The sequence below is a fragment of the Photinus pyralis genome, unplaced genomic scaffold (genome assembly GCF_008802855.1).
Source record: "Photinus pyralis isolate 1611_PpyrPB1 unplaced genomic scaffold, Ppyr1.3 Ppyr1.4_unclustered_Scaffold1534, whole genome shotgun sequence".
NCBI classification, from domain to species: domain Eukaryota; kingdom Metazoa; phylum Arthropoda; class Insecta; order Coleoptera; family Lampyridae; genus Photinus; species Photinus pyralis.
Window position 1 is genome coordinate 211,909 of NW_022171035.1, and position 24,735 is coordinate 236,643.

At 35.2% G+C, this 24,735-nt stretch overlaps 2 protein-coding genes across 3 annotated transcripts; both read left to right on the forward strand.

The window, feature by feature from the left end:
- The first annotated feature begins 781 nt into the window (after window positions 1-781).
- LOC116181667 (DALR anticodon-binding domain-containing protein 3) lies at window positions 782-2,935 on the forward strand. 2 transcript variants are annotated; one of them, XM_031502075.1, is made up of 6 exons: window positions 782-1,391; window positions 1,475-2,103; window positions 2,154-2,341; window positions 2,383-2,516; window positions 2,570-2,737; window positions 2,788-2,935. In XM_031502075.1, exons 2-6 carry the CDS (start codon window positions 1,502-1,504, stop codon window positions 2,905-2,907), a joined length of 1,212 nt encoding a protein of 403 aa, XP_031357935.1. In that variant the 5' UTR covers window positions 782-1,391; window positions 1,475-1,501; the 3' UTR covers window positions 2,908-2,935. The 2 variants fall into 2 exon arrangements, with proteins under 2 accessions (XP_031357935.1, XP_031357934.1); XM_031502074.1 differs by lacking the exon at window positions 782-1,391 and having other exon boundaries at window positions 1,435-2,103.
- Window positions 2,936-4,707: 1,772 nt separating this feature from the next.
- Window positions 4,708-23,638, forward strand: LOC116181666 (F-box/LRR-repeat protein 6). Its single transcript, XM_031502073.1, has 11 exons — window positions 4,708-4,845; window positions 5,247-5,707; window positions 11,218-11,516; window positions 11,572-11,819; window positions 11,865-12,022; window positions 12,073-12,242; window positions 12,294-12,419; window positions 19,732-19,899; window positions 19,959-20,175; window positions 22,184-22,343; window positions 22,393-23,638. Exons 2-11 carry the CDS (start codon window positions 5,380-5,382, stop codon window positions 22,559-22,561), a joined length of 2,043 nt encoding a protein of 680 aa, XP_031357933.1. The 5' UTR covers window positions 4,708-4,845; window positions 5,247-5,379; the 3' UTR covers window positions 22,562-23,638.
- The last annotated feature ends 1,097 nt before the right edge of the window (window positions 23,639-24,735 follow it).

Sequence of the window (24,735 nt, forward strand, 5' to 3'; positions counted from 1 at the left end):
TAACGAATCAATACAGCGCATGTCTGATCCCATACATGGCCTAGAGTATGGTCTGCTATTCCCGTGAACGAAATCTCGCACAAGTCGCGCATGACGTCACGCGGTTGTGCACACTGAAATATTGTACACGCGCATATGAATAAATATGTGCTAATATTTCGATATTCCATTGCATATGTGATAAATACGATTATATAGCTATATTACTTTATTACAATGGTCCATTGTGTGGTGTCTGGTTGCAATAATAACAATAGAAAAACTAAATACAAGTTAGTATAGATTTCCAAAACATGTTGCTTTTCAGCGGGGTATAATTGTATCGGCATCGACGGCATCTGATTGATGGCTACACCTTCACTCAACGATCTAACCGATCGTTAATAGATTTGTATAACGACCTAATAAATAGGTAGATAGGTACGATACGGAATATGTTTTGACACCAAGATTTGTTGGTAAATATACCTTCCAAAGGGCCGGCGAATGCTGCTTTGCTCAGCCATTAGAAAACTTGACGGAAATTATAATACTTGTTTAACGGGCCAACATTGCAAGAAGGTATTGCTGAAATACCTACCTTCATTTTGCTCAAGAAACAACGAACATTCATAAAGAAGGTTCGCTTTATATGACTGCTTACGTTGCATACAAATTAAAAACGAAATACCGATTCTTAGGCGAAATCGCCGAATTTGAAATAGGCGATAATTGGATTATTTTATATCTGAACGGGATTTAAAAAAGCCAACAAATTATTTTGCTGTTATTGAAAGTAATAAACTTAATGCATCATGTGATAAGACATTGATACCTAACGACGCTTTCGACCACTTAGTTAAAGCAAAGAGCATATAATATAACGATACTCTTTGAACTTTGGAGTAAGGACGTATATAAGAATTCGGAAACGAAATAAAAAAAATGAGAAACTGCGGGACTTCTGCAGAAAGACGAACAATTAGTAACCAATGAAAAACCTCATGTTTTAAACAGTCTGAATTGATGTTTTGTACATATTTTACATTAAAACCTAATGATTTTCTACTTTGTTTTTGTAATACAACACAGTTTGTTACGTAGATATATGCAGATAAGCTCTAATTAGGTGTAAGCACTTTATGAATGAAAACTTTTCACCGTAATTGTTAGGCTTTCTTACTTATTCTTATGGGAGTCTTGCCGGCACCAGTTCGTTTCACAACCGCGTGATGTCACATCAAAGCCAGCCGACTAATGCACTATGCGCAATAGCAGACCATACTCTTATTAGGCCATGGTCCCATACAAAGTAGCGGTCGTGTCTTAAAACCCACAACCGTTCCCGGTTTGCTACTGTAGCGAACCAGTAACCGTCGAGTCTTATGAACGCGCCTAATTTCAATTGTAGCGTGAGTACTTTGGTTTTATATTTTTATAGCTACCCTGTATATGGCGACTCACAAGTTCCCTTCACGGTTATGTTAATTTTTAGGTTAAGTTGTGATCCAACGTTTAAAAAATGGATATACACGAAGGCTTCCTATTAAATTTGTATAATTACCTGCTAGGAGTAGAAGACATCAATAATAATATTATTAAAAAACATATACGAAAACTGGACCAATTGGGAGAGTTTAGTGTGAACGCCAGTGTACTTGCACGATTAAATCATTGCACTGACTCTGATGTGAGCCATATTTTTGAAAGTATTACAACTGCTAGCCGTAATTGGATATTACCTATCGCAAAATGTGCCACTATTAGGGATACATATCATTTATATGTGGATCGACCATTTACGTATAAGCTGGTAGTCTCTTGTGTAATAAAGAATGGTCGAGGCTACGGTACATGTAATCTAAGCTTGAAACAACCTTTGTCTGTGTGTACTGATCTTATCAATGAAAACGTATCAACTATGTCCCTTAGTGAGTTACGAGCAATATTAATTAAAAGTGTTATTGATCGACTGTTAAGTTTTTCCCATAGTTCTGCTAGTAATTCAAATACTGTTGATATTAACATAACATGCAAAGCAAAAAAAGGCACACCAAAAGGGATTGTTTGTGCTCCCGTTTTAAGTAGAGAATCAAATGAACTAAAAGCTGTAGATTTGTACAAGTAAGTCATAATATGCTTTAATTCCTTTATAAGTCCTATTCCTATTATAGCAAGCGAACAATTGATATGAGACTAATGGCAGAACATAAATATGGTCTAAGAGTCACTTCCAACTCAGGTTGGCGTGACATATTTAGGAAATTGGGGGAAGCCGCCGTTACAATAGAAATATTACAAATCAAACCTAATCGCCCCGTTATTTGCAATTTTAATGATTTCTCATCTTCTTGTAGTAAAGGTAATGAGTGAGTTTTAATGCATATCTATGTCTTATTGTAGGAGCATCATTTATTCTTTACAACTGTGCAAGGCTTGCGACACTTTTAAAAGAATTTCAACGTAAAGTGGAATTGAAAAGTTATCCTGAATTGCCAGACCTTGACAAAATCGACTTCTCGGTCTTAACGCAACCTGTAATGATTCTTTTATTTCTTCGAGGGTTACTTAATACAAATTAATCCTACAGGAAGAATGGGAGTTAGCTTATGGGTATCTATTGCAGTTTCCTACCATCATCAATAATTGTATAAAAGATATTTGGGAATGTAGCATTAGAATTCATAACTTATGCCAGCATCTGTCAGCGATGTGTTCCGTTTTCAGTGTTTATTACCAACGTGTTCGAATATTAACTGTAAGTGGGATATAGTTTCATAGTTTTTTTAACTAATGCATTGTTTGAAGGAACCTCGAAATCATCTCTTCCCTTTCCTTCATGCAAGGATTTATTTAATAAGGTGTATTGAAACTGTTTTACATAATGGATTATATATTTTGGGTATAGAGCCTGTAAGCCAAATGTAAAAAACTTTCATAAATTATATTTAATTTCTCTATTAATTTTTATCAGTATCTGTAGATTTAAAAAGTTTTAGATCATAAATTACTATTACTTCTATTGGACTTGTAAGTGCGCTTACTTAAACCGATCGTACGATTCACACTGATGGAAATATGCTCGGAAATATGTTTCAGAGCCTCGATCAAATGACAAATTTTGTTTCATTCGAAAGTACTACTGAAAAAATTTCATATTGTCGTTTTGCAAAAGGTAGGATACCTATTCGCCATAATTCAGTCTCTTCTTGTAAAATCATGTATTCACATTTTTAGCGCATTTTTTAAAAATAAAAAAAAATGTGCTATTGTTTGCGTTTTGTCTGTCCGTCCGTCTGGACCCACTTTTGCGGTTTTGAACTACTTCTAGGGGAATGGTCATAGAATCCTGGAATTTTTTGCAGTAGGTATAGCCTATACCTTGAAGGTGTGCCAGACGGCCATTAAATTTCGCTGTCTAAAAGGGGGACTATATCGTCCAATTAGGAAAATTAAAAGGAGTCCACCTCGCTTAGCGCCCAAAATCATATCATTGAGATGTTAAAAATTAATTTTATCTCTCATTGTATTCTAATTAAAGGTCTCAACAAAAGGAACCGTTTTTGACCAACTACTGCCCTTCTTTCTGTCCTATTATCAAAGTACGGGGTGGAGGGAGAGGGGAGGTGGAACTAGTTTTATCCCTCATGGTACTTTAATGAAAGGTCTCAACAAAAAGGAATTAATTTCTACCAACCATAGCCCTCTTCCTCCACCTCGTATCGTGATCGGGTATATTCCCTTATACCTCAAGAACGGATTGTCGGAAGAGGGTACTCACAAAGAGCGATTGAGACGTCTGGAAGAAATATATTCATTGGTGATGTCAAAACCAAAGCTATTTCGGTAAAAAGAATGTGCTTTTATCTGCACAAGAGTTGTGCACAATTTATATTTGTTTCCTCTTTTTTGCTTCTCCTGCACTTCGTCAATTAGAAAGCAACTAATTACAATGGCTTCAGATTCACTGTTGCTCATTTGGACCCTTGTTTGAATGAGAGTAGTGATCTAGTGAAGTGATTTAAGTGAATGCACTTGCTCCAATAACAGTCTTGACCTTAATACTCTTTGCTAAATAGGAAACTTGACATTGTGCACATTAATCGCCTAGATGTTTCTTGGCCAGATGCTATGGGTGCTACAGTTATAAGATACCGAATACAAAAAGAACAAACTAAATTAAATATACTTATTGAAAACTGTAGGAACCTCGGACTGACAACGAAAGTGGCTGCAATAGCGCACCGAACTTCTTTGGAACATAGCAATTGGTCTTTCAATATAATTTTTAAAAAAATCTCAACGGCAAAAAGCGGTTCCGTTTATTACAGAACCGAGTTTTGTACAAGATGAGTCAACGATTGCGCGGAGTAACTTAATGGAAAATAATATTTTTCAATAGAGTGCTTTTGGATAATGATATGGTTGCATATTCTCCACATTTTAAAAACGTTTGGAATTATACAGGATGCGCTCATAAAGTAGGGCGCTAAAAATTGTATTTAAATACAACGGTTAAAGTTATATCATTGTTTAAATACTTTTTTAAACAATGGTTATATGTACAAATGATCTTTATCTCCCTGTATACGATTTGTTTGAAAATAAATGTATTAAAATTATTCTTTAGTTATCGAGTGACATCTCTGAGCATTTTATTAAACCACAATTTACTAAACTCTACAAAAGTAATATATTATAGGTTCCTAAGGGTAAATTAAACGAAGGTGTAATAGAGGGCAACTTAATGATTTATCAACAGAAGCGCCTCCCGCAACATTGGTGTTCAGATTCAGTAGCATTGTAGATTAAGAAGGTCAACAACACTGCTTATCAAATGAAGACATTTTTTCTCGTTATTTTGTGGTAATTATTAGTTTTTTGTTAATAACTTTGCATTATTAAGTGAGGCGGATTCAAGTTTTAAATAAGTACGGCAATTGAGTACCGAAATGTAGATCATAAATCGGGAAACATTCGTTTTCATGAACAACCTACATATTTAAGACAACCACATAACATCATCAAAAATAAAGAAAATTATAAGTAGTTCAACCATAATTTGTGTATACAAAATCATTTCGTGGCATTAACAATTATCGCTACTCCTATTAAAATTTTTCCTTTATTATTGTTTTCTTTTGTTTATGTATCAATTTGGAAAATTAGCGCCAAATTTAAATGATAAAATTACAGTTACTGCTACTGAATGCATGTACTGTTTATTTGTCTCTATTTCTCATCCCTAATTAATGTGTTTTTTGCAGTTGACAATGCCATTATTAATATCTGGTCTTCAAACGATGTTTCTTCCAACATAACGGGTGACCTGCCTACCATACCCGTCTGGATTATCTTGAAAAAATGTAATAAACAACTGGCCCTTTACGATTCTGTATAATGGCTGACACCACCGTTACGGAAAATGAAAGTAACGCCGTGATTAAAACTAGTAATAGTTACGAACTTTTATCTCATACTTCATCTGATTTTCAAATGAGCAACTATAACTATTTGGATACAAATAAGTTAGTATATGGCAATTGTGATATTTTACCAAATAACAATGTTTGTACGAGTAAAGGATTGTCGCATTGTTATGATGATGTGGATTGCAGTAGTTCGATTCAACAGAATGATATGACAACATATGGATCTGATCTGTTTTTGGGGAGTTCATTTGGAGATACCTCACAAAATTGTGAGACTCTTTTGTTCCAACCAGCAGGTAATTCATAGTAATAAGTACCAATGTTGAATCACTGGCCAATTTGATTTTCATAATACTCACATACATGATTTGCTTTGCTGTACTGTGCAGTACTGCACGAGTTTTCCCGAGAAACATCGGACTACTACTTCTGGGAATCAGCCTTGGTTGAAAACTAATTTGTGAGAAATTTTAGTTTCGAAAAATAAAGGGTCTTGAAATTTTCAAAAACGTTTATTTTTTAACTGAATTTTTTGAGGAACTTCTAAAAGATGATCGAAAAAATTTACTTAAAAAACTGTTTAAAATAGAATGTAACGATCATATAGCTAGTGGTCTTTTTAATTCAGAGCAAGTTGATATTTAAATCCTCAATTTACCCATATTAAATATTCTAAATGAAATATCGATGTGGTTCTATCGGCAAATTTGCTATATGGTCATTACATTCTCTTTTGAACAGTTTTTTATGTAACATTTCTTGGGATGACCTAAAAAATCCAGTTAAAAAACGAACACAAAAAAATCAATGTTAGCCTAGAACTTTGAGATTTTGCACGTTTACTCAGTTCTTCATTCTGAACAACTCTTCTTAATCACATTTGTGCGTGTCTCGTCTCTAAAGAGCACACTTTACTGGAATGCAATAAACATTTCTTGAAAATTCAAAGGCACCTTTGATTTTTGGAAACTAAATCTGTCACAAAGTAGTTTTGCAACTAAGCAGGGCTGATTCCCAGAAGCTTAGAATTCAATTCGAAATTTGTAAATAGAAACTACTATCGGAGTAAAATGTAGAGTCCGCTGGCTTTAAACGGTTATAAAAAAAAAACTACCCAACCGATTTTTATCAAATAAAGCGTAATATAATCGTCAACTATTTCTACGTATCCGTACGTAATGTCATATTTCTTGTTAAATTTGGGAAAATGTGATAGTGAAATATGTACGGGAAAGCGCGCTTTTTCAATGAAAGTATACGAACTCAGAACTTTAGGATTTAATTACAAAAAAAGTATTCACTCAAATGGGATAATGTTTACGTATGTGATAGAATACACCTTTAACTATACGTCGATACATTTTTATGCATTTCTGTATAATTACGCAAACGTTACAGCGATAAAATGACAGACGCGTTTATTCGCTTATTATAAGATACACTTTAAAAAGTTTTGTTCATATCGATAAAGGACAATTACAAATGATATGATCACGGAATAGAATCAATGACAAAAAAATGTGAAGGGCTGCAGGAATTAATATATTTTGAGCGAAAAAGATAAACGCAACACCTCGAGCGGAGTTGGGGGGAAGGTCATTTAATCGCAAAGTTGTACCTTGCAGCAACGTTTCGTATAAAGCGGCACACACGCTAAGTACATGGTTAAGTAATATATGCATGGAATTGTTATTATGTTTACCGCACATCACACATGAAAACCGCAGGTTATTATTCATCTTGTTTCGTACGTAGAGTATTGGCTAATTTACACAAAAACAAACATCCACAAGTTGTTTTCAGACAATATGTACGCATTTATGGCGTTTGCTATTTTATTCATCTTATAAAAAAAGAATGAAGTCGTTTCCTTCAATAATAGCTGCGTTGCAATGTTTTTGCTTTTCCGCTAATTACGCAAAAAGGGAACAAGATATTTCCATAATTTTTTCTACAATAGCTACAGTAAGAATTGGGTTATGTAATACCCGAAATGTATGAATTTTCGTGGAAAAATAAACTATTTATGGACCTTTTTTTTTTTTTTTTTGAGTTGGATCCATCGTTCCTCGAAATGGGGAAGGTTTAGAGATTTTTGATAACATAATATATTTATGGACCTGTACAGTTGAGCATCGCGACAAATCACGCATTTTAGAGTACTTTTTTGTGAGGAAAATTCGATAACGTAAAAAGTCCTGGCAGCAAAAATTTACAATTTACGTATGTTAACAACAACTTACCAATTGATACGTTCCAAAAATTTCATTAATATCGGCTCCAGCGATTTTGAGATTTGAGCCTTCAAAGTGAGCGGACTCTACATTTTACTCCGATAGTAGTCATAACAAAATAATACCATAAATAATACATTTTACATGCACCTGAAACCTGTATCTAGGTACCACATAACCTCTCTTTTTTAACAACATTCTTAATAGTTCTTTCCTGTCTAACAACATTACATCAACACCAATATTCATTAATTCACTGACTGACACTCGGCCAAAGATGACCTTTAGTGGTCGAAATCGATAGCCTTAGCAAACAAATTTTAATAAACGTGTCAAAAAATAACGTCTACTTCCTTCATCAATCCACACGTTTCCAAAAGAGATGGAAAATGACATCCAACAAGAATAATACCAGCTCTCTAAGTATAGAAAATATTGGAAATTATGATTTGGGCCGTTTGACATAAATATTAAAATAAGTCAAAAATGGGCAAGTTTAGTATGGTATTTCCTGTAGAGATTCTAAATGAATCTATATTGTTGTGTGTAGGTAGTGGTATGCGGTCAATACATCACCCAACAGACACCTACCTAGCTAGTTCAAATTACACCATTATTTTCTTTTTTAAATATCTCAGGACATGACTGAGTTCAGACACAAAGAAAAATACTAACATTTACTTTAAACACTTTGAAATTTGAAAGGTTCGAAGGTCCCAATCAAATTCCTTAAATTGCAACGTCATAACGCTACTTGAATTTTGAAATAGATCAGAAATACCTCGAGAAATACCATTCGGGTAAAAAAAACTTAAAAGAAAAATCTGACAGAAAAATAAAATTCAACTTGGATTTTAAAGTGGGATTCAAATTGACACGTCATAATTAATTTATAAACAAAGATTACAAAAATTTATTCTAACACATTAGACAGAAAATCAAATACACGACAATGCCTTTTTTTAACAGCACACCCAGTTTGCAAAACGTACAAATCAAATAGAACAATTTAAGAGATCTCAAGAAAGTTACTACCCACAATTCAGTTACATATCCATTGGCCTGGACATTGGAACGCGATAACGAACCAAACACTTTACACAAAGCTGACAGCTTTTGAAACTCACATTTTGTTTAACACGTAATCCAATAAGTTATTTGATGAAGTTAACAAATAATCTCGCAAATAATAATTATAATGGGTGATCGAGTGATACAACACTTTCACTAAATTGGGCGACTTAACTGTGGAACCGCTTGTGTAACAACTTTAGGTACAAGACCTTAAACTTCTTTATCTGGCGAAAACTGCTCGCAACAATGGCATACGCTTTTACAATCGACCCGAAAACAGCCCAGTTTATTGCATCGTTTTCTTATTTAAAGGTGAAACCACCTCCATTCATAAGTTCCATATCGTTGTTCCCCGCCGTCGCTCGGTATTCCCATCGCCAACGCCCGAACTCCAAACACCTGCATTCGTTATCTTGCACGTAGCGGTGTTAGTAAGCAAGGTCAATTAATTTGTCCGATAACGCCTTTTTGCAAAACATCTGACCATATAAAACTTTTAAATTACGATTAAATGTTCTCTTATTTATGCGTTTTAAAATGTATGAAGCTCACTAAGTTCAGCAACATTAAATGACTTAAACAAATGACTAAATTTGCAATAAAAACTAACATTAAAATGACAATTTGACAAATTTATTTTAAAGAAATTCCCCCACGTCCTATGAAATAAATGAAACATTTTACATGCAGGATGTCCCCTTTGCTATTTCCGAGGCTATTTCCAATGGGTAAAGCGGAATTTTTTTTCACTGCAGGGTGGCTCGCTCTTATTTTCGTCACTGTTTCAACCTAGAAAAACGACGCTGTCGCTATATACGTTATATGACAGAATATCCTTGCCCATTTATGCCGTCATCTGTACATTTTGACTGAAATAGTATGGTACTTTAGCTTTCCAGCCTTTCCCTTCTAGTATGTTAACCACTTAAACCCGCTATGTTAATAGCTTTGTTAAAAGACAAAATCATTCCAAGTAGCCGAGTAAGACGCATTTTATTGATAACTTTGTGGAACTTCACTACCGTTAAGCCAAGAAGAAACATCTTAATATTGACTTACAATTTTTCAATTTGAGAGACCTTGTGGCCTCAATCAATTTCAATTCAATTCCAAAGAATCTATTACACAACCATTGATTAACACCTGAAATAAATATCAGAAACGAATAGATAAATCTTGACATGAATACTATGTGGGTCGCACAAAGGATTCGAATCAACACACAATTACTTGATTGACAATGATAAAAATTTCCCGCACAAGTCGGCCCATAATAAAAAAATAAAAAAATTTAATTAAGTGCGGGACGTTTAGTATTAGTCGATTAGGGTGATCGATTTTAGTTGCAGTGATTGGTTGACTTCTTCTGTTTATTTACGCATTGTGTTTGAAGTCCAGTTTCATCGGGGGCATGGCAAATCAAAATGTATATTTTAAATGGAACACCATGTATATTAATCAATATTTCATTGCTCTGAATTTTAACCAAAATTTCTAAGAAACATAATGTACCCAAATTCAATTATTTCTGGGTTATAGAGTTTTGAAAATAAACGCTATAGTTTTGAAACGAGTTTTTAAAATTTATTGGATGATTGTATGAATACCAATGATTATTAATTCCAAATAATCATAACAAACATCACAATCGGTTCCTTTCAGAAGAATGTTTTCAAAAGAAATTCGTAATTTCTTTAATTATTGTTCTTCATTCAATAAATTTTCAAACAATACCGTTTATTTTCAAAACTCGATAACCTGGAAACGATTGAATTTAGATATATTATGCTTCTTACAAATTTTGCTTAAAATTGAGAGCAGAATTGAAATATCAAATAATATACAGGATGTTTCATTAAAAAAATGCAATATTGGTGTGCTTTTATAACCAACCCTGTATAATTACAGTTATTACTGCCTAGTAGACATTGAAGAACCCCAAAACTTTTGTATAACACTTTTTTTGATATTTTGTATATTTTCCCTGATAATCAATCGTTTCTAAACTTATCCGAGTTTATTGTCAAAATTCGATAACTCTGAAAAGATTGAATCTGGGTACAGTGTGCTTCTTACAAATTTTGCTTCAAATTGAGAGAAAAATTGAAATATCAAATAATATGGTGTTCCATTAAAAAAAAAATATTGGTGTGCCACGCTTTTATGATTAACCCTGTATAATTAGAATTATTATTGCCTAGTAGACATTAAAATACCTTAAAATGTTTGTATAAAATTTTTTTTGATATCTTGTGTATTTTTCCCAAAAATCGATTGTTTCCAGACTTACTAGCGACTGTATACTTCGAGGTATACTTAAAAAAATAGATAAATAGATTTGTTCTATTTAGATTTACTATTTATAATTAGCTCCCAAGATAAGATCCATAATATACCAAAATATTTTCAAAAAATATCACCAATTTTCTTATTTGTGGTAATTTTTTCCTGAAATTTTAACCATGTACTTTTCATTACATTATTTTCTAATGTTCCAGATACCACGGCGGGGAGTGAATTTATGGCAGAATCTCAGTACAGCTCCCACTTTAATCACAGCCAGCAACATAATCAAACCGAAGATAAATTAGTAGAGTACAACTCAATAGCAGTTAATAAAAGTGAGAACTATCGAACAAACAAAACTAACCATTTAAAAAAACTAAGTGCAAATTCTGATAAGTCGAACTGTCGTGGACGGCGGCGTAAGGCATTTGTTGCAATGTATCATAGTCAAATTAGTGGTGATAAAAACGCCATCAAAATCAGAATTAAAAAAAGTGATTTATCAACGCAAGTAAGTTTACTTTAACTTTGGTAGTTGGTTCATTTACATTATGATTGTTAATTAGTTGCCTCCCACCAAAAAGAAGAGCGGTAGGCGAAAAAAACACAAAATCAATTCTGACACAGATACTTCAGATCACGAAAGTAGAAGAAAAAGGAGTAAACCTACAGTTATTGCAGAAAGTGTACCTGTTGTCACAAGTACGGAAAATATTACTGAAGAAAGTAAATGGGCAAACATGACTCCTGATATTCTGCATAGGATATTTCAGACATTGTGCATGCAAGAGGGTTGCTTACCTACAGTTGTCAGGTTGGTGTAGTGTGAAAAATGTGGCATTCAATTTTTTGCTTTTAGGTTGTGCAAGGTATGCAAGAACTGGAGAAACGTCGCTTTATCTCCTCTTTTATGGCGCAGTGTAGATCTGAATTGGGTTCAGGAAAAACTGCGTACTGACCTTAAACTGCATTGGCTAATTCAAAACCGTCTCATGGCATGCCAAGAACTAAACTTAGGTAATTTTATAGGCGCACACAGCTAATTCTCATATATTGTGTGCTTATAGCGGAATGGAAGGTTCATAACATACAATTGGCCTTAGAAGCATTAAGTGAACATTGTCCCGAATTACGTGGACTTAATTTAGGCGGTTGGAAAGGGTTAAATGCGGAGCATTTGAAATACTTGACCACAGAGTTTTCTTTGCTGGAACGATTAGATCTTTCTTCTATAAATGTAAAGTGTAACATGTTCATGTACATGTAGTAAATATCTATTCATTTTTAGAATACCTCTGCTATAAATGCACAACCATTAGTAAGTTTAGCACAAATGATGGGCAGTAGGTTAACACATCTCGTTTTGGCCCATAACAAAATAGCTGGATTTACTCAAGTGATTACGTCTATTGCAGTAAGTATTTAATGACTGAATAATTGAATGACCTTGTAAGTGAAGTTCATTTGAAATTATGTGCCATTTAGAAGATTTTTTTGTGGGTGACGTAGTGCTAAGGAGGCATGGTTTATGCTTTGAAATTATAGCGATACAAAGGGTGCCACCTGTTTTAGGTCATTCCTTATTATCATAAAGTGGTTCTTACTGTCAATTTTTGAATGGGTTCTTGTTGGCATAACACAATTTCATTTGAACTTCACATACAAGATGATTCAACTATATATTTATGTATACATAGTGCCAATTTTAAGGACATTTGGTAATATGTGAGTCAAATGAGCTTTCATTTCATTTTAATATGAAACCAAAAATAAAACATTCAGACAGAGAACACCAAATAAAATATTTGTCTACTCATATCAAATAACGGATACGCTCTTACTGTGTAAAGTAAGGGTATTGATTACATTGTTGGTTAACACCAGTGAGTGATCATTTCTCATGGGCGTTTCTTGAAAAAATTACTCGAAAAATTACTCCCGACAGCCAATAAGAAATTTTTATCTATTCACCCAACACATGAAGTTATGCAACTTCTGCTAAATTTTTGCCAATGTTGGAAGAGTCCCGTTTCACATCCACAAAATTATAAAAATCGGGAAATTTAAAATGCATGAATCATTATCTCCTCACTCAAACACTCGCCAAATACTTACATACTTTATTAAAACAAACCATTTTTATCCTTATAGTCAGGGAGACATTTCTGAAAAGTGCATGTCTAACGGCATTTTGTGCTACAAACTGGCAACAGGCAGTTCTAGACTAATTGGCCCCCGCTGAAAACGATGCGCCCTGGTGCCAGACCCGATTTTGGCATTTAAGCCCTTAAATCCAAGACGGCGGGCGAAATTACCGTTTTTCGGTTATTACGAGCCCACAAGGCACGCCCTGAACGTTTTGGGTAGTTTAAGGGTAGAATATCACCTAGTACACACGTCGACACCGTTTAGGCACCCTTTCGTATTCATATTAGGGGCCTAAATGCCAAAACTCCGTTTAAAAACGTCAAAAATGCAGAAATTCGTCATTTTTTTTTCTGGCCGGTTGTCGGCGTCCAATATGTATTCATATGGTAAAGTTAACATTTAAGTATGTGGGGACCTCCAGCAGCGCTATATGCCTGGGACCTAAATATCAAGATGGCGCCTGGAAAGTCCAAAAAACAGTGAAAAAGTTGTTCTTTTTGCCGTATTTTTACTACACTGGCCACACATTCCCTATTTCGATGGCCTGGAGCAATAATATGCGAATTGCGAGTATCATTCTGGATGTTACACAACTGAAGGGCTTAACTGTGGAAGTGGGGACTCGTCTCCTATAAACTTTAACTATGGAACCAAGAGGCAGAAGTTGGTTTGGCGGCATAATTTGAGGGCAAATATATTAAAACATGCTTCCCAAGTTTTCTTTGTTTTTTTTAAATTAATCAAAAACGTAACACTTGGCAGTCGAAACTGTTTAGAATAATGAGCACTAACACTATGAAGAAGGTATTATGCAAGAATAAGAACGTTACAGAGTTAAACGTTGTCTCTTGAAGCACTGACGTTTTCTCTCTGGATTGTTTTTGGCATATTACACATAGACTACTGTTAAAATCACCACCAGAGGGTAATTCATGCTGCATGGCCTAGGGAAAACTGAAACAGTCAAATGGAAGTCATCACCGCGAAAGAAAACATGAGCACCATTCTACGATCAATAGAGATGTGGCCTAACATTTGAATAGAGCAGTGGCGGCTCGTAAGCTGCGTAGAAGGTAGTGCCAAATTGTGTCCCCCTCCCCATTATTTTAATTGTTACAAATTTTTGTTTTCATATTATTCCAGTTATTTAGATTTTGAGTATAATTCGAATATTTATAATGCAAGTGACGGAAACAAATCTAGCCCCTTTAGTTTCTTTGGAGACTTGTTTCATAAGTATAATTCAAGTATGCATTCAAGTAATTCATTTTGTGTTGTTTTAGATGAGAATTAGCGGATTTTTTTTTGACAAAAAATCGTATGGAAAGTGTTACTTTTTTCACGATTTGTACTATCCGTTTCCATGGCGTTTAGTCCGATCTATAAACAATAACAACATTTTATTTGCAGTTTTATTAATGAGGCCGAAGTATCATTTTCAACAATAGTTGTACTACAAATAACTATTCAAATCTTTATCTAAACAAGTACTGAAATTTATTAATTCTCTGAATACCTACTCCTTTATTTTCGGATTTATTGCTATTGTCGTGTCCTCTTAAAGAAGATTCAGACACATTTCGTTTTCTAACAATATTTAAGTCCGGTAACGGCCTGCTTAATTGCTTTATTTAAAATCTATCTTCCAGAGAATGCATGGAAAAAGATTTATTTAAATGATTTTTTAATTTGTGTATTTTACGTAACAATAACAATTAATCCGGGAAGTGTAATCTTACACAGAAGTAAAAAAAATTGTTTGACTTATCAAGACTGAAACAAGGAAAACGGCGCAAAGTATAGTAACACCGACAATACCGTACACATTATACAATTGTGCTTATGAGCCAAACTTCTGATGGCTCAAGTTGTACGTATAAAACGCTACTTCGGTTTCGCTCCTCCCACCCCTCTACTCCCCGCGGAAGTCCACACTTATAGGAAAATACGAGCCAGTTTCAGCTTGGCACGCTCGACCGTATTCGAAGTCCACGGATAAACAAATGAATTCTTCTTGGTACCAAATTTATCAAATCATTTACTTTTTTTGTTCTAAGTTTTAAAACACAATTATGTACTCTAGTGAGCACAATTAATAATAGTTAATTATATTTTAAGAATTGATAATTAGCAGGTTCCTTGAGGTGGTGCCATGGCTCCTTGGCTCTTTATAGAGAGCCGCCCCTGGAATAGAGCATCTTCATGCGTTAGAATGTAATGTGATATCATGTTAAATTAGTATGAACGAGCTTAATGTTAATGTAAATGTTAGAATGAGTCGTTAAATCCCAAAAAGACACAAAACCTTCCCCATACTATTTTAATAGACAAATTGTAAAAGCCGCGACTAGTTTCGACGAACGGTCATCTTCTGGCTTCAGGAAATTACAGAATAAAACTTGTTAAAATATTTTAGAAGTACACAATGCAAAAGTTGAAAGGCAGCATGGGGAACAAACGATGACAATTAAACAATAACATTAAAAAACATCTTCATTGAATGTAATCTTAGTTACATGATGTAAATTTAATTGAGTTTTAATATTAAATGAAATATCGGGCGTAGATGGAAGACGGCATCGAAGCGATACAGACGAACTTCAGGAGCGGCGCCGACGAAGATGCACAACAACACGCGAGTGGACTGATTGATAGTTTCGCGAATCCGTTCGGTTGGAGATGATAATTCCACCCCCTCTCGTGGGGGTGTATTACGTCCGTGGTGGCAGTCGCAATTACTCATAATAATGTTCCAGAACACCAAAATGAATAGCGAACGTAAAGAGTGGCCAGTGTAGTAAAAATACGACAAAAAGAACGACTTTTTCACTGTTTTAGTACTTTCCAGGCGCCATCTTGATATTTAGGCCCTAGGCATATGGCGCTGCTGGAGGTCCCCACATACTTAATTGTTAACTTGACCATATGAATGCATATTGGACGCCGACAACCGGTCAGAAAGAAAAAAAAATGATGAATTTTTGCATTTTTGACGTTTTTAAGCGGAGTTTAGGCATTTACGCCCTTAATATGAATACGAAAGTGTGTCTAAACGGTGTCGTCGTGTATACTAGATGCTATTTTACCCTTAAACTACCCAAACCAATCAGTGCCTGCCTTGTGGGCTTGAAATAACCAAAAAAACGACAATTTTGGCCGCCATCTTGGATTTAAGGGCTTAAATGTTAAAATCGGGTCTGGCAACAGGGCGCATCGTTTTCAGCGGGGGCAAATTAGACTAGAACCGCCTGTTGCCAGTTTGTAGCACAAAACGCCGTTAGACATGATTTAGAGAGCAGAAATGTCTCCCTGACTATTAGACTATACAGTACATGGACTGCTAATTGCAAATAGAATATGGTCAAGGACATCCCCTAGGTATGTGAGTTTCAGGGTACACGAGTTTGTTCCAAGTTGTCCGATGAGACACGATTTGAGATTGTCAACCATTCAAAATTATTCAACTTCCTAGAAATCCTAAAAGAAAGAGCAACCTTATTCTTAGTTGTGGATGTATAAACGTTTAAAGCTTCTCGTATTGTGCGGTTGTTATAGAAGTGGCTCTTTACACGATCCGAGTGGATGTTAACCCGACTTAAGTTTACCCTGAGATTCACATAGCCACGACTACAATGCCCTCTATCCGTGACCACCCATTTTGTATAGAAAGTATAGGGCTAATAGCAGTTCATGTATAATATGCCAATCAACTTCTCTTATAAAATTCGCGTTTCCAATTAAAAATGAGACTTCTAGCGGCAATAAAAAGAACTTCAAAGTGTACAAATTTCTGAAACGTTTAGCTTTAGATAGGCACTTATAAAGTTTTTGTAAATAAATAATGTCAAGAGTACCTTGTTTTTTCCACCCCCAGAAGAAATTCAGATCTAACTTTTCACACCCTCTCCCAAATAAAACAAAGGTAAGGTAAATGATAAGGTTAAGATGGAAAATAAGTTTGGTGAATTTGAACTTGCTGCTAGCTGTACCAATCGCTCTCCGTTTGTGTTTTTATTTTCTCCTATGATCCTTATAGGAAAGTCCTTTGGGCTAAAAGCAATGTATAGACTTAAAAGGTTACCAACCTTAGGTAAGTATTTAATGATGTCGTTGATGGCCACTTCGGATTTTGGAATTGGAATATTCATGCCAATTGGAATGTACTTGGAAATAAGAGTAGGTACAAATAACTTAACAAGTGCGCAAGTGCGTTTATGAAGTTAAGACTGGCCACATTTTAATTCCATGCATGGAAGGCTTGTGTATTTACAGGTTACTCTCTAAAGCGAATCTTCTGTAAGTTTTGTAATCACACTGAGCACATTTAAAATTTGCAGGCTTATTTTGTTTTACCTGGTGGGTGTTTAGACTAGATTTGAAAATGGGCTACATAATCACACTGTTTACATTTAAAATCCTTTGTAGCATTAACACTTCGACATGTACAAGGACATTGTGCAAATAACTTTATTAGGGCTAATTAGTCAAGGCTATTTTGCCTTGAGCTACTTTGTGCTGGGGCTATTTCGTCCAAGGTTAGTATATTACAGGTTGCCTCGTAACTGCAATAATGGGGATCAAGTCGTCTGCTCGTGACGTCACTGGTAGCCACTCAAATTTCGTTATCTTGTCATTACCGCTTATGTCACAGATGTGACATACGCGTAAGGTTATAAATATTGAACCTCCTGTAATACCTGTGCATTCAGAACCTAGAAATATTATTAAAAGGGTCGTGGAATTCTTTGACACAGAACAGAAAACTGCCAGTATGTGGACATTTCCTTTGGAAAAGGCTACAGAGCTAGCTGCTGCTGTGACGGTAAATCAATAAAACTCATAACTAAATTAGGTAATGTTAATTTCAATGATGTTCTTTTGAAATAAATACTTATTGTTATTCTGTAGAAGCGAAGCCAAACTTACCGAGGATAGGACATTGAAATCTCCTTCAAAGAAACAGCAAAATGGGGGTTCCAACAAAATAACATTGGATAATTCTGATTTAGGCGTCTTGAAGGGTGAAATTTATATGATCGGTAAAAAAGTCCCTACGATCATTAGTTTAGTTAATAAAATGAAGGGAAAAATTGGCCTACATTGGGAAACACCAAGATATTTATTAAAAATTGGCTTTAAATACAAAAAAAATGCCAAAAGAAACGACAATTATTGATGGAACGTGGCGACATTGTTGATTGGCGGTTACGATATTTACGGAGAATGAAAGAAAATGATGCTTTAGGGAAAAATAAGACACCGGTCAAATTTTTTGACGGAACCATCTTATTTAGTGCTTGCCGGCGGGCAGAAGATGAACGTGTTTAAAACTGACCAAAGCAGGAGGATCATATGGTCTCGTTGATACCGCCTATCTCATCTACAAATCGAAAAGTAAGTGTAGAGACTGTATAAACTACGTTAAGAGAATTGGAAGAAAAATGTGACCACGCGATGGATTGTTAGATGAAGCTGTTTATCTTTCACGGTAAACACTGGTACGTCAGATGAAGATTGACTGTATTATACGACGATTTATAATTACTAAATTTATAATATAAAACTGAATATTTGTGTTTCATTAGTTAAACGATTCAAACATCATGAAAGAACTGTAAACAATAGCTACGCATCAAACCGTATCAAATTTTCTAGCTGTGTGGCTGCATGCATTTATTACTTCGTTTAAATCGTGGGATACCAGTGACGTATTCGCGCCTCGATTGCTATTGGTCGATAGTTACGAGGCAACTTGTAATATACCAACCTTGTATTTCGTCGGGTGCTCTTTTGTCTAGAGGCTATATAGAGTGTTTTAAATAAAGTAGGATAATGTGGCTATCTTTGTTATTATTATACTTACAGATTCGGTTAAATTGACAAAGTTCTGTAGTTTATGATGCTAATGGATATTCCGATGCGATATTTTGAAATAAGTCGTTTAGTAGATAATTAAAAAAAAGTGAATATCGCCATTTTGAATATTATCGCTGATGTGTGTTATATTTTTGTATGCTATCTTTTTAGATGAAAATATATAGGGTGTCTTATTAAAAAAAATGAGGTTAGGTCAAACAACTTCTTTACCCGATCCTGTACACTTATTTAGAAAATGACAGGTTATTCAACATTCATTATAAAGAAGATGACGCTTATATTACTTTTTTGACAAACACACAAACAACTATGGAGATATCCTATAAGTATCGAAAATGGGACACTTCTAAGTAAAATGGTCGCTTATAGGGTATATACAAATCACCATATTTACATCTCTAATGCCAGTTTGCACCGACAAATTTAAGCGAAGCTTAGCTTAAGCGTAGCTTAGCTTAAGCGTAGATTGAAATCTATGGCAACCATTGTCTCAATAATCGTTGCCATGGGTTTTAAGCTACGCTTAAGCTAAGCTCCACTTAAATCTGTCGGTGCAAACGGCCATTAGGCAAATAAAAAGATAGGATTAGTAATGGGCGTCCTGATGCTATGATTGGCATATACAATTTTATACCATATAAGCTCTTGGTGTTGTAACAGAAAAAAATTACATAAGTATAGCATTTGTATTTTTATTTCAGTCCCACTGTCCCAATCTGCAATTGTTAGATTTATCTAATATAAGGACCTTTGCTCAAAACACTGCCCTATTACATGTAGAAAAATTACAAGTCGGCTGTCCGAAGCTGAGGGTTTTACGAATTACTAACAGCCAAATATGGCTCGCGTCTGCAAGCTTGTCACATCAGGTAAGCTTTTATCCACATGCATGGAGAGATAATTGTATTAATTCTTTTAATTCTACTAGGTTGCTTCACCGGGTTTTCCGATGCTAGAAGAACTTTCGTTGGCGGGCGCTGAGGGATGCCAACTTACTGCTCGTTCGATAGATGACGAAGGTATCGAACGAATTTTAAAGACCAGTACCAAGTTGAGATTGTTGGATGTTCGTGGCTGTGCTCGCCTTACTGACTCAGGACTAGTCAGAGTGCCTGCCTGGGATCTGGAACATCTTTTTTTAAGTGGTATGTCCCCTAAAGTTTTCTTTGTCCACCCTATACAGTGTTGCAGGTTTATTTGTATAAATTCTCTTTCATACTTACGTATGTAGATAATACAGGTTTAAGGTTTATCTGGCCTTGCTAACGCTGGAGGAAGCACTGACCACGGGTTACCTTGGCAGCCTGGGTGGTGATGCAGTTGCCCTTGTAGCAGCTGCTGGTGTTGTTGTGGTGGTTGTACTGAGGTACTCTCCACCTCAGGTTCGGCAGGGTTACTAACCCTCATCTTTAGTGAGGAAAACTCATAACTGAGCCTTTCCCCCCTGCCTGGTCTTTTTCCTCAATGCCGAAAACTATCAGCCTCCCTTGAGGTTGATCCTTCACGACTGTGTGGAACAAACACCAGGTAAGGAATGCTGCACCTCCAAGGGCTGCTCAACTGCCACCAGGTCGTCAGGTTCCCCGGGACCCAGATGGCAGCCTTGTGGGGAGCTAATGGTATCTATGATTGCCGAACAAGGGGACGTTTATCCAGAGGGCAGAGCTACTAGAAGAATATAGCTTCTAAAGCAGTGGGTTCCAACCCATCTAACAAAAATTTCCAATCTTGGCACCCTTATCTGTTTTACGTAACAAGATTTTTTTAATTTCTAGGAGTCATAAATATCTGAATGAAATATCAAATTTATCACCTATTTTTAGCGTATTTTTACAAATTTATTTGTGAAAATGTCACTATGACTGGCAGGTTGGTTGTCTGGCTGGCAGCAAATGAGGGCGCGTAAAAGAACGCTTGTAGAAAGATGAGGGATGTACGAGTACCTACCGGGGCGGTGTAATTAACAACCTAGGGGATGGGGCTACATGACCTCGGCGCCATCACAGAGCGTGGTTTTAATAATGTGATTTTTCAGTTTGTTTCTGATCTTCTACAGTTTTGGCGCAATTGTTTTCAAATTGGCGTCGTCAGAAAGATCTTGAAAACGCGCACAAATTCTGCGTGACCGAATTTTATTTTTTCCTGGGGGCAAAATCACTTTTGCAAGGCGCGCGTCTTCGAGGGGTAGCGGATTTCTGGCGCCCAAAAGTTCGAATCGCGGTCTTTCTGTCTCGTGTCTCAAGCTATGACAATTGCCCCAAAATTTGAGTACTATGTTATGGAGGGGACGTCGTAAGTGGTTACAGACAAAGGGAATATGGTAGGCCCTGACAAGAGTTTTTGATGGTGTAGTCAAAACTGACTAATAGAATACTGATCTGCCACACAAAAAGGCCCTGAAGTCCTTTCGATTTCACATGAGGACTTTGACCATTTTTTTTTATTAATGTCTTATACAATGGTGAATCGCCCATTAGGGTCCATTCAATATTTGCTGGCGACCCATAGTTTGGGAAGTACTGCTCTAAAGAATAGCAGAAAACTGACCCGACGACAGCTGATTGATCATGGTTGGTTAGCCATGACCTCCCGGCTTAAGTGAAGTTCTGGCCAAAGTAAGGTGTTATTGCCAGTTCATGGCACAAACATGAGGCTGTTGTCTTTTTAGTCTGGATTCTCACTTGCGGCCGTCATACGCCGGGTCAAGTCTGGTGTTATACTCCCCCTTGATTACTAAACCACTCAAGCCTCACGACCACGACAAGGCCCCACACTGAGGGGGGCACAAAGACAAACTGTAGTAAAGTTTACTTCCATTCAAAAGAGAACGAGCGCTATTTTGAATACTGAGGCGAAAAATGAAGTGCTAATTTCAAATGACAGTATAAATGGTCTACAGTTGTGGAAACTTGTATCACATGATACAATGAAAACGCTTGTGTCATACTTTGCTGTATTTGTTCCACTATGTTTTGTTTTGTTTTCAGGAGAATTAACTTTACTTATTTATTTGTGTTGATTTAGAAGTGGGTGGGGTTTTAGCTATGGCTCTTCTACTAAACTCGCTCACTATACACCTTTCTTAGAAACCTCCATGCTCGAATTTGGATGCGAACGAGGGAGGAGTAGGTATTAATGGTGTCGTTTTTCCAGCTTGTTACGTAACACGGCTTCAAAACTCCGGATTAGAGCTAATATTACAAAAATGGAGCCACAGTTTACTTGAGGTGGACTTAGCATGGTCTACAGCGACATCGTCGTTAGATGCTGCAGTGCTAGCGCTTGCTGAAAAAGGAGTAGATTCTCCCTTACGGTTGGTAATTACGTAATTGTGTCGCAATTTAATAAAAATCACATTTCAGCACTTTAAATTTATGCGGATCTTCAGTTAGTTTAGAACCTGTTAAAGCTGTACTTATAAAGTGTCCCAAACTGCACTCTATTAATTTACAATCGTGTCGAGCGTTACCAAGAGGTATGAAGCGGCTCTATATTGGTGAAGCTATCAGCGATTTAAGGCAAAGTCTTTAAGTTGTACCAAAATGTGAAAGTGATGATGTGGTTACAGAACGAACATCTGTATGTGAGTAATGGTCCGTTGTTACTGTGTTATATTTGAAAAAAATTTTGATGTAATGAGCAATTGAAATTGTTTTTACGTTTTTAAAATACCAAGATGAGCGTTTCTTTTAAAAGTGACACAAAGAACCTAAGTGCAAGATATTGTCGAGTACCTGTAACTGTACGTACTATGTATAGTGTGTTTACACAAAGTTTAGGGATGAGATTTTTATTGGTTTAATTAACGTTATTGAGAATTAAAATGGAGTGCATGTTAAAGTTTGATTATTGTTTTTAGTTATGCATATTTTTATGTAAATATTATTTCAGTGTGACTGTTTATGTTGTCAAAACTTTGCTTAATATAGTCTAAATATACTAAAGCTGTAGAACAGATAAAGGACATTATTTATAAATATTGTTTCTCAATTAGAAAAGAATACTTGTTAATGTGGCAATGAAATGGCTCGACCTTAATTGAAATTATAGTGAACTCTTTCATGGACCTAATCATGAGAAGTGGTCTCATAATTTAATTTTATGAAAACAAAATACTACATTGAGACTACAAAAATTTGCATTAAATGCCAATCATTTAAAATTGAAAGGATAAGATGTAGAGAACATTGCAATAAAATTGTTCTTTACAGTTTTCCCTTAGATGACTGGTGCATTGACCTAATAGTACTTACAGGGTACAGAGTGATCCTAAATAAAATCTCAAAAATGATACTACAAATCTAGAGATAAAAATAAGACAGTTTCACCAAAATGTATCTTAGTTCAAGTCATACTCTTTTGTAGATATGTGTTTTTTGAAGGACATTTTATAAAGGTATGTCCAGCATTTTGAAGCGTAGTACTCCACTTTTAATTCATTGAACCGAAGAACGTCATGTATACACTAGTACAACAACAGTCAACTCATGGATCACGGTGAACCTAGATCTGTAACCTTTATCGAGTTTGCGAAGGAGTTCGTTGCACTGGTGAGGCGCGGTTCGCGACGGGACAATGTTGCAAATGTGGACATGCCAACTGTTTATTTTTTAAAAAACTGCCTACGTTTCAACCCACATCATTAAAATTTGAAAATTAGACAATAACCAAATGCAGGCATATGTTATGTCAAAGTACAGTTTAAATTGGAGAGTTGAAATGTTATCTATTTAGCAGTATTCAAATTTTGTTTAGATGCAGTTAGTGTGGAGTTCACTATGAAAATTGGTGTTAATGAATAATAACTACGGAAATGGGCTGTAGCCACTTTTCTTATGTACCCACTCTATTCACTCTATTATAAGTACATACTTTGATTTAATTGCAAACTAAAGCAATAAACATATTTTTTGCATTGCACTTTGTCTGTTCTATGAGCTGTTGACTCTATCAGACATTCGCCTACTATTATAGTATTTTTTATAAACAAAATAATACTGTAATTACTCAAATCAAAATAAGGCTATTCATAATTTTATTGTTACCATTTGTAAATAGCGTATAACTTAGGTAATTAACTACAAGAGGGGGTCCAGCTTTACACGTATCCTATAGGGTATATTTTCGCACCATGTGTTTAATTTTGCATGTTTCGCAGCATATAAATCTATAACTGTAAATTAAATGTTACCGCAAATAATTTTTGGATAAATACTCTCACTGCGTTCAATTTTGATCCGAGTAATTACAAGCAAAGATCTAGTGCACTTTTAAAGAAGATTTTCCAGTTTTAGCGAACTTACACAATTAGTAAATAGTCAAATTATACAATATAAAAGTTTGTAGTTTATATAGAAGAAAAAGATAAACTTATTTATAATTTGTTTTTTATCTATTTAATGTATTGTAGATAGTTTAAATTATATTGGAAATACTTATGTAATGTTATCGGCCAATGTTTAATTGTAAAAAGGATTATCTTTTTGAAAGTTTGAAAATATGGCCTTATTTTAAGGTTTACAGTTGTACTGTATGAACTTATATAAAACATAGTACATACTAACACTTATAAATAGAATTGTAAATTTTTATAGGGAACTATAACAGGAACAACAATTTGTACATAAAATAATGTCTATTAATTTAATAAACTTGTCTTTTCTTTCAAAACAGAGTATTTGATTTTTAACCTAATTTTAACTGTT